This window comes from Theropithecus gelada, chromosome 8, assembly GCF_003255815.1.
Source record: "Theropithecus gelada isolate Dixy chromosome 8, Tgel_1.0, whole genome shotgun sequence".
NCBI classification, from domain to species: Eukaryota; Metazoa; Chordata; class Mammalia; order Primates; family Cercopithecidae; genus Theropithecus; species Theropithecus gelada.
Window position 1 is genome coordinate 71,998,019 of NC_037676.1, and position 18,379 is coordinate 72,016,397.

An 18,379-nucleotide genomic window follows, 5' to 3' on the forward strand; every position below is an offset into this window, starting at 1 on the left:
AATATAGCAAATAAACAAAAATAATACAAAAATAATATTAAAGTGTGGGGTCACTTCAAAGCAGAGCAAACCGACTCTCATTCTTCAACAGTCTCAAATAACATCGATACAACACGTGATATAATAATGATGCTAAAGAGGACTCTGAGAAAAGCTGAGTGAGACAAGAAAGTGTGCACTACATGTTGGAAAAAGACACATCAATACTAGCTACACTTGAAAAGCCAAGCTACCTAAATCCCTTTCATGAACCGTGACTCAGAGACCATTCACTAAGGGGGCCAGTAAGAGAATAGACTGAGAGCTCTGCTCTGGAGTCAGTTTCTTTTCTCAGCTCTCACTGACTCTGAGGCCTATGGAAAATTATTGAACTCCTTGAACACCAATTTCCTCAGCTGCAAAATGCACATAATACCAGTGACTACCTATGGTTGTTACAAGGCTTAAATGAGAATGTTTGTAGAGCTTAGTATAATGCTGGACACAAAATAATCACCCAATACATTTTAGCATTATTCATTCCTTCCTTCCGTCTTCTCCCTCTCATCATATACCTATTGAAAACTTATCACTGCTGCTAGACATCATATAAAATAACATTGCATCAAATAACTGTCTTTGTTCAAGGTAGAAGCCTGTTACAAGTAGTTACTCAATAAAATTCAAATTTGTGTTTAAATAGACCCTCATTATATGTTTCTATATTGACAGTCTTTATCATGTGTAGAACTAACATTGAGCCATTAAAAATGGGTAAAATTACTTCAGCGCTGATTAAATTCAAAGGACTGAATAGCTAACACATACTGTACAGCAGGAACAACTTAGAGTGCCAGACATATAAACTCATTCATTCCTCACAACGACCATATGATAATAAGTATCATAACTACCTTCTTTTATGGATTATAAAAACTGAGGCACAGAGTAACTTCCCCAAGGTCACATAGGTATTAGGTGGCAGACTAGGGTTTAAACCCAGGGGAATATGGCTTCAGGGTCATATACTCTTCATCTCTCAATTTTATTTATTTATTATTTATTTATTTTGAGATAGAGTCTCACTCTGTCACTCAGGCTGGAGTGCAACGGCACGATCTCAGCTCACTGCAACCTCCGCCTCCCAGGTTCAAGTGATTCTCCTGCCTCAGCCTCTCAAGTAGCTGGGACTACAGGCATGCGCCACCACACCTGGCTAATTTTTTGTATTTTTAGTAGAGATGGAGGCTCGCCACGTTGGCCAGGGTGATCTCAAACTCCTGACCTTCAAGTGATCCACCTGCCTCGGCCTCCAAAAGTGTTGCGATTACAGGCATGAGCCACCATACCCAGCCCCCATCTCTCAATTTTGCTGCCAACTGGACTAACGTCTCCTAAAAACAGTTCAAAAGACAGCATAAAGTACTAGTAAGACTAAAGCTCCTGCCTTCCCTCCTTCTCCCTACCCGAGTTGGTTCTCCCCATCTTTCCCTCCAGATGTTTCCCTGCCACTGTGCCCTCCTTAAGGACCTCTAAATAGAACACAGAACATATGCTGGATGTTCATAAATAGAGTTAATTAATCTGGTTTTCTGACAATGAAAAAAGTCTCTACTCTGATTTATTTCAGAACTGGAAAGAAAACAGACAAGACCAGAAATTTCACTATGAGTCAAGAACTTAAAACTCCTGTGTTACTTCCCTAACGCTGACAGGGGAACTCCTTTCTGTATGATTTAAAAATTCTACCAGACATAACACTTCCAACTTCAAAGAGCATTACTTATGAAAATAGGAAGTGTGTATAACAACTGATATCTGTTAGCTGCTTTGAAAATCAATAGTGTGTTAAACATTATTCCTACCAACCTCAGAGTTACAATGTTATTATCATGTAATGAAACACAGAGAAAACAAAGTACTCTAAGACACTCTTTAGAAAGTAATTACTTTCTTCATGTGCGTCTATGTTCCAAAAAAAAGTGAGTAATTACTTGGCACGTATCTTGTCTAATACTGAAGTATTCTCTTTACTATAAAGTGAAAATGCCTTATCAATGTATATATATTGCTAACCCACATGAAATGAATTCAGGACACCAATATTTTCAGTTAGTGCTTGCAATTGTAAAAAATAACTTATTATGTTCAAGTTGAGGACTGCAAGAACTGAAACACGACTCTGTTATTTGGATAACTAACATAACATCCAAAGTTGAAGTTCTCATTCTGAGTCCTAAGCATCACTTATTTTGCAGGACAGTTAAGTCCTAGGAAGCGAGAAAGCAGCTAAATCTCTAGCACACGTGAGGAAACAAAATATTAGCAGGAAAAAAGGGTCACTGAGAGTGTGACAATGGAAAAGCAGGACTGGCATTCCAGGCAGTGGGAAAGGGTTGTAAAGCAGACACACAAATACAATAAGAAAGTGAAAACAATGCATTTTTTTTAAGGCACAGAAAAGATACTGAAAGGTGTGATTAAAGTCAGCAGGAAAGTCCCCACACAGCCACAGCAGTCGTTTTCCTTCACTCTGCTATAAAGGAAGCACCCCAAACCTGAAGAATGCGGATTAAGCCAGTGTCCCCAAACCCTCTGTATAAGCTCCCTGCTATAAGAAGTGGCTTCAGGAACACAATCTGATTCATGTGACAGTTGTGGAGGTCAGAAGTGTAAAATGGCTGAAAGGGCTGCGTGCCTTCTGGAGGCTGGGGAAGAGCCCATTTCCTTGCTTTTCCAGCTTCTAGAGTCCACCTGCATTCTTTGCTCGCAGCTCCTTCCTCCATCTTCAAGGCACATCACTCCAACCTGTGCTTCAATCAGCAAATCTCCTTCTCTGATTCTTGCCCTCCTGCCTCGCTCTTTCCTTTGATTACATTGGGCCCACCCAGGTCATCTAAAACAATCTCAGAGTCCTTAATCACATTTGCAATGTCCCTTTTGCCATGTAAGATAACATATTCATAGATTCTGGGGATTAGGATGTAGCTTTCTTTGGGATGTTATTATCCTGCCTGTCACCCCTTCCCAGACACCTTTCAGCTATTTTTTGTCTCCCTATTGGAAAAATTTTAAATACAAATGTACTCTTATTTTAACTATCGTTAGTAAGAAGTGAAATTTTAAAATTAGAGAACAGAACTTACCAGTTTCCAATGAAACGAGGGTCATTCTGGTCAAGGTGAACAGGATTTCTGGGATCAACATAAAAACCAATAAGAAGTCCACCTAATAAATATCCCACTGCAGGGCCAAGTGCTCCCATGACATACATGATGGCTGAGAAGACAGAAGGGGAAATGTGAAATACAGCAACGTTTCATTACATGTTAGGAGTTCTCTCATTTCACTGTCATACCATAGACACGTCACAGTTCAATCCAGTTAACTTTCAAAAAAGGGGACCATCAGAGATTTGTGTCCATGTTTACATCTTGGTTTTGAGGCTTGCCCTTTATTTACCCATTGTCCTCTTAGAGCATCAGAATCATTGGGAGAGCTTTTTTGGTGGCTTTTGTTTTGTTTGTTTGTTTGTTTGTTTTTTGAGACGGTCTCGCTCTGTCGCCCAGGCTGGAGTGCAGTGGCTAGATCTCAGCTCACTGCAAGCTCCGCCTCCCGGGTTCAAGCCATTCTCCTTCCTCAGCCTCCCAAATAGCTGGGACTACAGGCGCCCGCCACCACGCCCAGCCAGTTTTGTGTGTTTTTAGAGACGGGATTTCACCGTGTTACCCAGGATGGTCTCGATCTCCTAACCTCGTGATCCACCCACCTCGGCCTCCCAAAGTACTAGGATTACAGGCATGAGCCACGGCACCTGGCCCTATTTTTTAATATAGGTGTTTGGGCCCCACTCCAAAACCACTAAATTCTAATTTCTAGAAGTAGAGACCCAGGCTAGTTAATGAGGCAGTCACTGAATAACCAAGAGAAGATTTTTTTTTATGTCTAACATAAAGAAAAAAAAAGAAAAAATTAGGTGTCACTCATCATAGTTAGAAGATTCTAGCAGGATGGGGGAATTCAAGGTCAGATTTTGCTATGAGGCTGGATTCAGCTGAATTGACAAAACTGCTTAAGAGTCCTCAAATTGCTAATATTTTTTCAAACCACCACTTTAGAATTAAATAAGATGTTACAATGCATTTGGTTTACTGTTAATTGAAGAATCTTATTCAAATATGAATAAATCTGCCTAAATGGCATGGGTCAAAAGTTCCAAATGGAAAGCACCAACCACAGATGAACCAGAAAATAATTTTTTAAAGCACATGCCCAAGGGAGTGGGGAGAGTATGTCTCACTGTCAGTGAATCAAAAAGGTTGTCACTGTATCCAAAAAACTTGCCATCAAAATGTGCATATAGGCCAGGCACGGTGGCTCACGCCTGTAATCCCAACACTTTGGGAGGCCAAGGCTGGTGGATCACCTGAGGTCAGGAGTTCGAGAGCAACCTGGCTAACATGGTGAAACCCCATCTCTACTAAAAATACAAAATCAGCCACTGTGGTGGCACATGCCTGTACTCCTAGCTACTTGGGAGGCTGAGGCAGGAGAATCGCTTGAACCTGGGAGGTGGAGGTTGCAGAGAGCCAAGATGACACCATCACACTCCAGCCTGGGCAACAAGAGCGAAACTCCATTTCAAAAAAAAAAAAAAAAAAACCAGGCCAGGTGCAGTGGCTCACGCCTGTAATCCCAAAACTTTGGGAGGCTGAGGCAGGTGGATCACTTGAGGTCAGGAGTTTGAGACCAGCCTGGCCAACATGGTAAAACCCCATTTCTACTAAAAATACAAAAATCAGCTGGGCATGGTGATGCGCACCTGTAATCCCAGCTACGCAGGAGGCCGAGATGGGAAAATCACTTGAACTTAGTGGGCAGAGATTGTAGTGAGGCAAGATCACACCACTGCACTCCAGGCTGGGAAACTGAGCAAGACGCCAAAAAAAAAAAAAAAAAAAAAAAAGGATGTATAGCAAACAACAACAAATCCATTAGCATTCCTTTAATTTTTTGTTTTTCAATTTTCACTTTTATAATTTAAAATTATAAAATAAGTAATATTTTGTCAATTTTAAAATTTTAAGATAGGGTATGTAATTCCTTGAGAATCATAGAAAAATCTAGCCACATTCCAAACCTAATTTTTTCCTATTTGAACTGTTATATGGGGACAAATCAATAAACACTTTTTTTTTTTTTTGATACGGATTCTTTGTCGCCCAGGCTGGAGTGCAGTGGCGTGATCTTGGCTCACTGTAACCTCTGCCGCCCTGGTTCAAGCGATTATCCTGCCTCAGCCTCCCCAGTATCTGGGATTACAGGTGCCTGCCATCGTGCTGGGCTAATTTTTGTACTTTTAGTAGAGACAGAGTTTCACCATGTTGGCCAGGCTGGTCGCGAACTCCTGACCTCGTGATACACCCACCTCAGCCTCCCAAAGTGCTGGGATTACAGATGTGAGTCACCACACCCAGCCAATAAACACTTTTATGGCACTGTTGTGTACAAGGCTTGGTAATGAACTCAGATGTTAAGTGTTCCTCATTTCCAATGTCGTCATACATTGTTAACCACTGAGTAAATAAGGAAGCTTTGCCACATCCTTTAAAGTTACCAGAAAGCAAACTGGAATAATTAGAATGGCTTCACCTTACTTTATCATTCACACCTAAATACACTTTGAATGATTTTTGTACCTCCTGTTACTTTTAACCACAAACAGCAAGACAGTAATTTAACACCTGCTCTCACTTTTCACACTATTTCAAAAGAGAAAGCACAGTGTTTATTTTATAGAATCATCTGCTCATAACAATAAGACATTAAGTTCTTTGACCCTCCATCTGTGATTGGAAATGGAGAATGGAGGCAGAGCCACAGGTAACTGGTACTCTTTCAGAAGTATGCTTCTCATCAATAAAATTAGAATTTTGATAAAGATCTTGTTAATCTCTTTGTTTATAACCTAGACTGTAACTCAAGAATAGAAAGTACTTTTTCTGTTACAGGTATTCCCATATGCATATGAAGATAACACTTATGTTTACACCTCCAGGCAAACCGGCATCATTTACAACTTAAAACTGTAATGAGGCCAAAATGTGACATGAATCATTCTCCCAAAATAGTTCTTCTGGCATGAAAGAGGCTATCTTACAAACACAGACAGGGAAAAGGGTATTTCCGCCATACTGTTTATGCCGGGGCACCTGAGGATAACATCTTGGAGTGGCAAACGGAATTGTGCAGGATGTGTATTGGCCAGACACACAATTATCCAGTGAGAGGAAAATTCATTAAATAGCATTCACCAAAAAAAACCCTAACTACTCCCTAAAATATAGATAAAGCTTTTTAAAATTTGTCAGTGTAACCAGAAACATTTATTTCTATTATATAGCAAGCAAGTCCAATGGAATCATTCCCATATATATCTGTGTGCCTGTGTGTGTATATATGTATGTATATGTGTGCCTGTGTATGTATATGCATGTATATGTGTGCCTGTGTGTATTTAGATACATATATACACACACACACGGCACACATACGCATACATATACACCTACATATATGTGTATATGTGTATAATTACTGTATATCGCAATTATATATGTATACATATGAATATATAACTATATATTACAGTTCTATAAGAATGTGTGTATATGTATATTACTCTGTGTGTGTATTATATATATTATATAAATTATATATATTAACCAATGGTTCTCAGTCAGAGCTTACAAGAGAAGCAAATTGTTGAAGCCAACCCGTACCACTCAACTCCCCCAGTCAAAAACTCCCAGTCATTCCTACTGACTGAAGGTAAAGTTCTAAACTGCCCCACCTGGAGTTCAAGTGCCAGACAAACTGGCCTCCTGCTACCATTCTATCTTAAAACTGTAAGATCTAAAGCCTGTACTCCAGGCTCCATGATTAGCACAGGCCTAGGAGGAACCAGGTCCCTTCCTTTGCTGACCTCACCATACCCTGCCTGGGCCTTTCCAACTCTCTGGATCCTACCCATTCTTCAAGGTCCAATCAAGTCCACCCCTGACTGTCCTCCTCTGAGTGGCCTTTCTCCTCAGAATCCCTGTAGACTCTTTTTTGTCTATTCTAGCAGCCTTCACACTCCATCACGCATCTCTAGAAGTAAAAGGTTTTAAGCATTTATCTCGAATGGAAGTTTTTCTGTGTGATGTGTAGGTACTCTCAGTCTCTCTCACAGCTCACTTCGAATGCATCAGTAAATCCTGTTGGTTCTCCCATCAAATTGTATCCAGCATCCAGCTCCTTCTCCTCACCTCCATAGCTAATACTCTGGTCCAGGCTCATCTGGAAAATTACCCTAGGCCTTCCAGCTGGTCCCCTGGCTTCTGCCCTTACTTCCCTACAATGTATTTCAACACAGCAGCCTTAATATCCTCTAGAAACATGAGCCAGATCATGTCACTTCTTGGCTCACACCCTCCAGTGCCTTCCCATCCCACTCGCAGCCCGAAACCCACGTGTAGCTACAGGGACCTGCCGACACATGTGCAGCCTCTCCTTTACCTCCCCGCTTCGTCTCTCATCACTCCCTGTTCCCTAGGCTCCAGTCATACTGGTCTCTTCGTTCTTTAACCTTCCAGGCACATCTGCGCCTTAGGGTCTTAGCAGTTGCTCTGTGTGCACGTGTGTGTGTTTGTGTGTGTGTGCATGCGTGTATGTATGTGTGTGTGTGTGTTTTGAATGCTCTTCCCCGCCACATGGCCACACGGTTCCTTCACTCACTTCCTCCAGGTAGTTACTCAAACAGTTCCTTCTCACTGACTCCTGACATGGCCACCTTATTTAAAAATTAAAGACTCTTTCCCCAATTCCTGCCACCCCTTTTCCCGCTTTATTTTTCTCCTTAGTATATATCACCACCTAACACTACATATTTCCTTTGTCCATCTTGCTTATCATCTGTCTTCTCCAACTGGAGCATAAGCTCCTCAAGAGATGCTTGTCAGTGGTGCTCACTGCTGTGTCCCCAGTGCCCCGCACGTGGAGGAGGCACACAGCCCTCTGCACTCACACGCTCGTTACTCTCACTGCTCCCATGCGGCCAGTGAACACTCTACTGTCATGAATAACAGTAGATGTCATGATGAAACTCTTCCTCAGTGTACACCAGCTCCCGACATCTTAGCTAAGAACAGCAGCTATCAACCCATATTTCATGCGGTGAAGTTGATACATTCATGTTTTTTGACCGTGTCCCATCAGATCTGATTACACCGTCATTGGTTTTCTCTTTTGATGAAGAACTTGGAAGTTTGGGCTATTCAATGAACCAGTAATATAAATATAAATAGAAGCTCCAATCTGTCCTTCCTACACCCCATTGGATTATCTCACAGGCAGTGGAGTGCCCACTCACCTCTGAGAGCACGCTAAATCATTCCATTCATTTGAGATTAAATGTGCCCTACTTTTTATTTATATTTATCCTGTCAAATAGTTATCTCTTATCTTTTCAAGAAGCTCTGCATCCTTGACAGCAGGAATCACATCCTACCTAGTACTACGTAGTGGATAAAGCACAGACTCCAAAATCATGTGCTCAAATCTCAGCTCCAATTCTCAACAATCTTAGGACCTTGAGCAAGTTGCTTAAGCTCTCTGAGCCCATTTCCTCATCTGTAAAGCTGAGATGGTAGAAGTATTGACTCACAGGGTTATCATAGGCATGAAAGGAGTTAATACCTGTAAAGCATGTGGAATGCCTGGCACACAGGCTATATAAGAATAAGCTGTTTTAGGCCGGGCACGGTGGCTCATACCTGTAATCCCAGCACTTTGGGAGGCCAAGGCAGGTGGATCATGAGGTCGGGAGTTGGAGACCAGCCTGACCAACATGGTGAAACCCCATCTGCACCAAAAATACAAATACTAGCCAGGCATGGTGGCACACACCTGTAGTACTGGCTGAAGTGGGAGGATCACCTGAGTTTGGGAGGTCAAGGCTGCATGAGTCATGATCATTCCACTGCACTCCAGCCTGTGCAACAGAGTAAGACCTTGCCTCTTTGGACATGGGAGGCATTCAATACGAATTTTTTATGGATTGATTACATACCATGATCAAAAGAATGACCATGCCCCTTATTTCTTATCCCATATCTCTGGTTCCACCTTTGTCTGGATGTACCTCCTCCCAACCTTGGCAAGATGTACAGGTTACACATCAAAGGAATGCCTGTTATTTCGTTATTTGCCCATAGTCACAGACTTAGACTTATATAGATTTAGACTGTATTGGTCATCTCAGGCTGCCATGACAAAATACCACACACTGGGTGGCTTAAGAAACTGACATTGATTTCCTCAGTTTAAGAGGGTGGAGTCTAAGATCAAGGTGCCATCAGCACTGCCTTCTGAGGAGGCCTCTCTTCCTGGCTTGTGGATGGCTACCTTCTTGCTGCGTCCTCCTCTCCCTACACAAGCAGGGAGAGAGCATTCTGGCATCTCTTCCTCTTCTTATAAGGACCTTATAGATTAGGGACCAGGCACATGACCTCATCTCACCTTAACAACCTCCCTATAGGCTCCCTCTCCACATACAATCATACTGGAGGTCAAGGCTTCGACATATGAATCCTTGGGGGACACAATTCAGTCCCTAGCAGATACCGACCCACCTGCAACCATATCATTCCTCTTTCCCTTCTCTTGCTATCACTTCACTGCTCATCTAACATGTCTGTCCTCACCTTGACCACAGCCTGCCTCCCTCGGCCTCGGACATGATTTCTCTCCTGACTGTGCTTCCACCTCGTTCACTCAGTCAGCAAACTGGCATCTTGTGGTACCATCCCTTCAGGCTTGACCGAGTCCCCAGAGTCTGCTGGTCGCATGGTCATTCTTTCTCCAGAACATCCTATGTACACTCGACCTAGAGCTAGCTCAGTGACCCACATGGGCTACACTCCCCATCCTTGAAAGCCCAGTGCTTCACTGAGGCCTCGCCTGACCCACACAGGCCACAGGAATGTCTGTCCTAGGGGCTCACATCAAGTATTATCTGCACTGCCCACTGTATTATGTTGTTGTATTATCACTACACACCCATTCATCACTTTTTTTCATCTTTCCAGCTAGGTTAGACAGACTTTGAGGGCAGGCAACATGAATCACACTTTTCTGAATCTGCCCCAAAACCTAAAATACTGAACTATTGACACAGGAAGCACTGAAGTGAACATCCTCAGATCAGATCAGAGCCCTGCGCCCACACCTGTGCCTTGTCAAAAGTTACTCTCTCTGAGCCCTAATAAGGTGATGCATGTAACATGCTTAATATAATAAACATTGAAAAAAATACTAAGTTGGATTTTTATGTTGAATAATTACCTACTCGTTCTCTAATAAATATTATTAAATATTAATTTTGTGTAGATCACATACATACATTACTTAATACATGACATACTTAACACCTTTAGGTTATCTTAATAAGTTATCTCTTCTGGAGTCACTATTTTTGATTCAGGAACTGGTTTTTGTGACAGGCTGGGGAGATGGGAGTTGGGAAAGAGAACATCCAGCCTCTCTTTCCTTGCAAAAGGGCCAGTGCAAGGTATCTTTCTGGAGCTGAACATGTGCGTGTCTATGCCTGTTTCTATAATTATTTTAAATTAAACTTTAGGGTTTTTCCTACTGATTACTAAATATAAGATGGATTCATTTAGGGAGAACTCTCAAGAGCACAAAAAATAATTTTTAAAAATCAGCATAATCTCTACTACCCAAATAATACCATATTAACAACAGTAATAAATATTTTGTACTATTCATATGTTCATCTACTGTATAAACTGTTTAAATAGTTAGAATTACACAGTAATTATTGTTCTATAGTTCTGTTTTTTCATGTAACGATCTCAAGCTTTTTCTATGTCAGTAAGTATTCTTCTATAACATTTGCTGTATCTAAATGGTGCCTCATGATGTGGTTATCTCATACTTCATATAATACTCCCCTATGGATGCCAGCTTTATGCTGTTACAGATATCTAGCTGAGATTATTGCTCTGAAGATTGTATGACCTATTTGAAGCTTTATTATGCATATGCTGCAAAGAACTAGATCCCGGCCGGGCACGGTATCTCACACCTGGAATCCCAATACTTCGGGAGGCCGAAGTGGGAGGATCACTTGAGCCCACGAGTTCAAGACTAGCCTGGGCAACAGAGTGAGACTCCGTCTTTATTATTTTATAATTAATTAATTAGTTAGTTAAATTTTTTCAGTGAAGCAGATCCCAACGTAAAGATTGCGACACCCACCCACATATGCACAATCATTATAAATCATTGATTTACAAATCATTGATTGTGTATCATTGTAAATCATTCCCAGCTCAGCTGTGTACTTTAGTGGAGTTAAGAAGCCACTTATGATGGGAAGGGTTTCTGATCTTTTCAGACCCTTCCAAAAAGGCCACCTTCCATGAGGGGAAGCCAGCTCCCCAGCTCACTCTGGCCTCGGACCTCACAGCTGCCCCAGTCGAGAGGCGGCTCTCGAGAAGCCTGGCCCTGCTACAGCTTCCTAGCTACCTCCTCGCTGCCCACCTCCCACAGTATTTCCTGCACTGATCTGCCCCAAGCTCCTGGACCTTACCAGAACTTGTATTTAATTTTCTTCTTAAATGACTCTTCCCCTTATTCTATGATCACCTCTGCTTTTGGCATTAAAGCACATTAACTGCTATTTTTAATCCCATTTACCATCACATTTTTAACTTTCTCCTGCAGATTTCACCTTTATTATACTCTAATCTCTCTTTCACTTTTAGCTTTTGATCTTACTTTTTTATTTTATTTTATTTTAGATGGAGTTTCACTCTTGTCACCCAGGCTGGAGTGCAGTGGTGCAACCTTGGCTCACTGCGACTTCCGCCTCCCGGGTTCAAGTGATTCTCCTGCCTCAGCCTCCTGAGTAGCTGGGATTACAGGCTCCTGCCACCACGCCCAGCTAATTTTGCATTTTTACTAGAGATGAGGTTTCACCATGTTGGCCAGGCTGCTCTTGAACTTCTGACCTCAAGTGATCTGCCCACCTCACCCTCCCAAAGTGCTGGGATTACAGGTGTGAACCACCACACCCCACCTGATCTTACATCATTTTAAATGTATTTTATCTTTTAAAACATTTTCCTGGGGTGTTATATTTTAAAAATTAACTTTCATGTTTTTCTTTTGAATGTGTTCTTAATTTCTATCTCTCATACTTTTAAGTTTGCCTACTTTTTTAGTGCTGTTCGTATGAGGCTAAATTTATTTGTAGCAATTATCTTGATTTTAGAACTTTAAACTTTTGTTATATTCCTTAATTTTACCTTATTTTTAGTGTTGAATGGTTTTTCTTTCCTTTTTAGTCTTCTTATATTATCTCCTGTAACAGTGTTTATCTTACTCTTCTCTTACGCGGTGCTTATTTTGTGATGAGTTTTGGTGATTGCTCATGAGAAGCTGGGTGCAGCATCACACTTCTTCTGGGCATATCTCGCCCAGAGGTCTCTGTCGCTGCTGCCCCAGCTGCCCCTCGGGCTCGTCCAATGGGTGAAGGATGGTAGCCTGAGAGGCTTAGAGTTCATTCTCTCCAGGACTCAAGCTCACTCAGCACATGGCATGTTGGATTAGCTGGAACCTATGCTTGCTCTCTCACATTATCCAGTAATGAGAAATGTGAGTTCTAATCCAAGTTCTCTGATGAATAACTGCTGACACTAAGACGGGCCAGAGGGCTCTTTATTCAGCTCCAGCCTGGCCCTGGGGAGGGTCCTATGGGTTGACCTTCCCAATGGCTGCTCCAGAGATGGGGAGAAATTGCACCCTGCAACATTCTCCGGGAGCTACTTCACCACTTATCAAGGCTGCCGCCCCATTCCTGGCAGAATTCAGAGACCCTCCTCCCTCTTCACCACAAAAACCCAACAAGGCTGCATCAGGGATTATCTCAAACAGGGTTGTTCCATGGAATCAGCTGCAACCTCGGGGAACAACTCTCTGAACTCTACAATCTATATTAAATAATTCAACCTGCCTGGAAACCTATGCCCCTGAATCACAAGAAATGATTCTGGAATATAATCCCAGCACTCTGGGAGGTCAAGGCAGGAGGATCACTTGAGTCCAGGAGTTGAAGACCACCCTGGGCAACGTAGTGAGACTTCGTCTCTACAAAAAGTTTAAAAATTAGCCAGGTGTGGTGGCACATGCCTCTAGTCCCAGCTATTTGGGAGGCTGAAGTGGAAGGATCCCTCCAGCCCGTGGGGTGATGGGGGTTGAGGGTGCAGTAAGCTATAATTACACCACTGCATGCACTTCAGCCTGGGTGACAGAGAGCGAGAAAAGAAAAGAAAAGAGAAAAAGGAGGGAGGGAGGAGAAAGGAAAGGGAAGAAAAGAAAGGAAAGGAAAGGAAAGGAAAGGAAAGGAAAGGAAAGGAAAGGAAAGGAAAGGAAAGGAAAGGAAAAGAAAGGAAAGGAAAGGAAAAAGGAAGGAGAAGAAATGATTCTGGAGTTCCTAACGGTGGTCAGTCAGGCAGATATGGGCCTTCCTGGACCTGGGAAACTGAGGGACCCAGTCAAAACCAGCATCATGTAGGGCTGCAGAGTCACCTCCTTCCTGGCCTCATGCCCTAAAAGGTTGAATAAGGATTCACATTGCAAGTTCAGAGATCATCCACTCATCCATGCACTCTGTGATGCAAGGTACTGGGACAGGGAGGGGTCATTGCAAAGGTGAATCAAACTGATGCATTTTCTTCCAGGAAAGAAACATGTAAAACTCACTATGATTCAAGGTTCAGTGAATAGGTGCAACAAGCACCAATAATACGCTGTGGACTGTGGGAAAGGAATGATGCGTTGTAATTAGTTGGGGACGGAGGACAGAGAAGGCTTCATGGACCCTGGACACTAAAGGCTGAGCAGCACACGTGGGCAAAGGCGCACAGATTTGAAAGTGAATGGTATATTCAGGGAATTGCAACTGACCACACTCAGGGAGAGGCAGAGAACAGTGACCACCACCACCTGCACCCTACTCCCATCTTGGGGCCTCGATGCATACACAGCTGTGTGCAGGTTGCCAGCCCCTCTTCTCTGAGTGCCCTAGAGGGTGATGGTAGCACAGAACTGGCTTCCCCTACCATGTAATGGCATTTGGAAATGGTTTTCTGTTGTTTCTCAGAAGACAGGAGAAGAACAAGTCACGTCCACTGTGCTGTTGAGAGCAGGCTCCAGCATCTAGAACAGGGAGTCCGGGCACTCGTCTTTGGGTCTCCTGAACACTTGTATCTTTCCTCCCACACCCTCTTCCCTCTCTGCTTTTGCACTAGTCACTGGGATGCAGTTGAGAGTCCAGAGTACCAGAGGCTGTCCAAGGCCTCTCTGTCCACCTCATTCCTGCTGTCCCCATCTCTTGGAAGTGGAAACAATTCCCCTTCTCATTCATTCTCTCTGTTTTGGGGCAGAATTCAGTGAAAGAACGACCACCCTCAACTGTGGTGGGGGCCACCCCTATTGCACACAGTTCTGATAGCCCATCATTCATGAGGCCCCATCCTCCATGATTCATCAGAAGACAGGTGACCAACCCAGGCCACTCAGATGCCCTTCTCCCTGGAAGATCTTTCCCCAGATGCCCACGGCTCACTCACTCCCTTACTTCTTCCAGATCTCTGCCCAAATATTATCCCTTACAGAAGCCACAGTGTTCCACACATCTACACATGGCACCTGCCACCTGCTTCCATCCCGCTGTCACCCACCCTGCTGCAGTTTTCATCAAGGTGCGTATCACTGCACTGCATACTTTGATATATTTGTTCATTATCTGCCTCTCCCACTGGAATGTCAGCTCATTGAGAACAAGGACTGTTTTTCTCACTGATGCATTATCAGTGCCTAAGCAGTGCTGATTGTAAGCACTAATAAGCCTTTATTGAATGGAGAAGGGATGAAGACATGGACTTTGAATCTTGGGTGAAATAACAGAAGCAGCTGCAGCTTTGTCCTTACAGCAGAGCCTTGAAGAGTCATCCATAGGCTCCTGGTGCTAGACCCTCAGGCTGCCCTGTCACAGCGAGCATCTATACCTCCCCCAATCCCACTCCAATAGAGTCCTTGATTTACAGAGTTGGTTCCTATGGTTTACAGTCACAGATCCCTGACTCATGCCTTCTCCAGGCCCTCCACAGGCCACCACCATCTCCAAGTGGGTTTGCTGGGTTCTCAGAGTCTCCTTATAACTGACCTGGATTTACTGTTCCCTTTGACCAATTTGAACTTGGTCTCTAAATTATCACCCTCTGATTCCAAGTCACACCCCACCCCCAGCTCACTGCTGATTGCCCATGGCTCTCCCATATTCCCTCTGGTGTGTAACCCACTTTCTCAGCTGCCACACACGGCAGTGAACCCTGCTGAGAACTGTGCCCACAGCAGTTTAAGGTTACAAGCTTAATATAGGTCCAGTTTCAGGGTCTGGGACTGCACCCAGGATGGTGCCACAGAAAAACATTTTATGCACATGCCTAAGTCCTCAAATGACTATTAACCCTGGTGTGGGGCATAATGATAGGAGGCCACTCTCTTGTATGCGTTTGGTGACACAGCACTGCAGATAACAAAAGGACATGAAGAACAATCCACGCGCATCACCACGATACCGCAACAGTGATACCAACTCTCTTTCAACTTGCATATTCCCCGAAAAATAGCCAAAGTACTTTAAAGCACCAGAGCACTGTATTTAAAGAAAATTATTCCAACTCATTCCTTCCACTCACAAGCATAGGCAGATAAGAGGCCTTTGATCTCAGTTATTTTGAGCAGCAATTTTTTTAATTTTAAGTGATTCCGTTATTTTGACACAGGCCTGACAGCAAAAGAACAGCTGCCATGGCAGTCAGGGAATAGTCTATCACTTTGCTGAAACATCCAGAGAGCACCTCAGGTCACAAATGAGAGGGGAAGAGAGTTTCAGTAGATTTGGAGAGCTTTCTCCTCGCTGCCATAGAGAGAAATCGTTGGTTGAAATTCACTAACTTCCTTTAGAAATATTTTCAAAGTAATTTGAAAATTATTTAGAGAATAATGTGTTCCCTAAAAGGGAACATACAAATGTAGAAGTAGCAGCCAGTTATGCTTAATTAGCATCTGGGGCATGGAAGGGGAACAGGTTTAATGTGCTGTGGATTTAAAACATCAGATTGGCACATGTATCTATATGTAACAAACCTTTACGTTGTGCACATGTACTCTAGAACTTAAAGTATAATAATAAAAAAAAACACCTGTGAGTGACCACTGTCTATACACTTCATCAGATCCTCAAGAAGGAGCACAGGGTGTTATCAGGAAGGCATGAAAAATATTAGGCCAAAATTTTTAAAGTATATTTTGGAGCAAAACAATTTTCATAAAAAGTTAAGAATGAATCCCCTTAGAACACAAACAGAAAATGGACGGACTTACCTAAACATAAATGAACTCATGAAAAACTTTAACCTCACAAGTTGTCAAAGAAATAGAAGCTGCAGCTGGACACAGTGGCTCATGCTTATACTCCTAGCACATTGGGAGGCCACGGTGGGAAGATCATTTGAGCTCAGGAGTTGGACACCAACCTGGGCAACGTAGTGAGACCTAGTTCTCTACAAAAAAAATTTAAAATTAGCCAGGTGTGGTGGTGCATGCCTGTAGTCCCAGCTACTTGGGAGGTTGAGGCAGGAAGATGGCTCCAGCCCAGCAGACTAGGCTGCAGTTTGCCATGATTGAGCCACTGCAATCCAGCCTGGGTGACCAAGATCCCATCTCAAAAAAAGAAAAAGAAAAAGAAAAAGAAAAAAAGCTGCAAACACTGAGACACAATTCTAATTTAATAAACTCACAAAGACTGAAATAACACTCAGTGCAGAAACAAAATCAGTGAGTTAGTTATTCTTATCCACTGCTGGTACAAAGTTACACGATCCAACTTTTGCACAGTAATTCCCTATATATATATATATATCTCATAGTAACATTTATCAATATATTATGTATACAATAGAAACAACATTAATAATAAAGTAATTGTTAACTAAATTTTGAGACACAATGTGGCTATTAATTTTAATGTTTTTGAAGAGTTTTTATAGCTTGAAGAACTATTTATTTTTAAATTTAAGTGAAAATGAAGGATACAAAATTTTTTTAATAATGTGGTCATGATTATATAAACCTTCAAAAAAAGACTGGGCTGGGTGCTCAGACCTGTCATCTCAGCACTTTGCAAGGCCAAGGCTGGCGGATTGCTTGAGCTCAGTTCAGGACCAGCCTGGGCATCATAGCAAGAACCCATCTCTACAAAAAATACAAAATTAGCTGAGCGTGATGACATGCACCTGTAGTCCCAGCTACTCGGGAGGCTGAAGCGAGAGTATCACTTCAGTCCAGGGGTTTGAGGCTGCAGTGAGCCGTGATCATGCCACTGCACTCCAGCCTGAATGACAGAGTGAGACCCTGTCTCAAAACAAGAAACAAACCACAGAAAGAAAAAAAAAAAACATCTAGCAGGAAATAATCGTAGAAAATATTTCTGAACAGGTACTTTACCAAAAAAGATACATAAATGGAAAATAAACACATGAAAGAGATTCAGCATCATTAGTCATCAGAAAAGTGCAAATTAAAACCACAATGAAATACCACTAAACACCTATTTGAATGGTTAAAATTAAAAAGACAGACCATACCAAGTGTTCTGGAGGATGTGATGCAAAATAGAATGTCATACCCTGCTGGTGGGAATGTAAAATTGGTACAACCACTTTGGAGAACATTTCAGTAGTGTCTTATGGAGTCGAACATATACATATCACATGATTCAACCATTCCATGCCTAGGTATGATCACAAAAGAAATAAAAACGTATGTCCATACAAATGTTCATAGAAGCCTTATTTGTAGTAGTGAAAAACTGGAAACCTCCAAAACATGTATCTAGAGATGAAGGGATAATGAATTGTAGTATGGTCATACAATGGAATATTACTTAGCAATACAAAGAAATGAACTATCGATACTTGCTGAAATGTGGAGAAATCTCAAAATAATTATGTTGAGTGAAAGAAAGCAGACATAAAAGAGTACACACTGGATGATTCAATTTATGAAATTCTAGAAAATGTGAACTATCCCATAGTAATAAGAAACCAGAACAGTGTTACCCAGGGACTGAGGAGGCCAGGCAGAAGGAGAGATTTAAAACAGGCCCAAGAACGCTCTTGGCAATGTTGGATCTGGATCCGTTTGCCATCTTGATGTGGTGATGGCTTCACTTGGGTGGGTGTGTGGGGGTGTGTGTGTGTGTGTG

General features: G+C 42.4%; 1 protein-coding gene across 2 annotated transcripts in view; it reads right to left on the reverse strand.

Moving 5' to 3' along the window:
• SLCO5A1 (solute carrier organic anion transporter family member 5A1) overlaps nt 1–18,379 on the reverse strand; it is a 155,955-nt gene that overhangs the window by 85,271 nt on the left and 52,305 nt on the right. For both annotated transcript variants that reach the window (XM_025394118.1, XM_025394120.1), the window contains one exon: nt 3,126–3,258. In XM_025394118.1, coding sequence (XP_025249903.1) covers nt 3,126–3,258 — 133 coding nt within the window. The remainder of the gene's footprint in view (nt 1–3,125; nt 3,259–18,379) is intronic.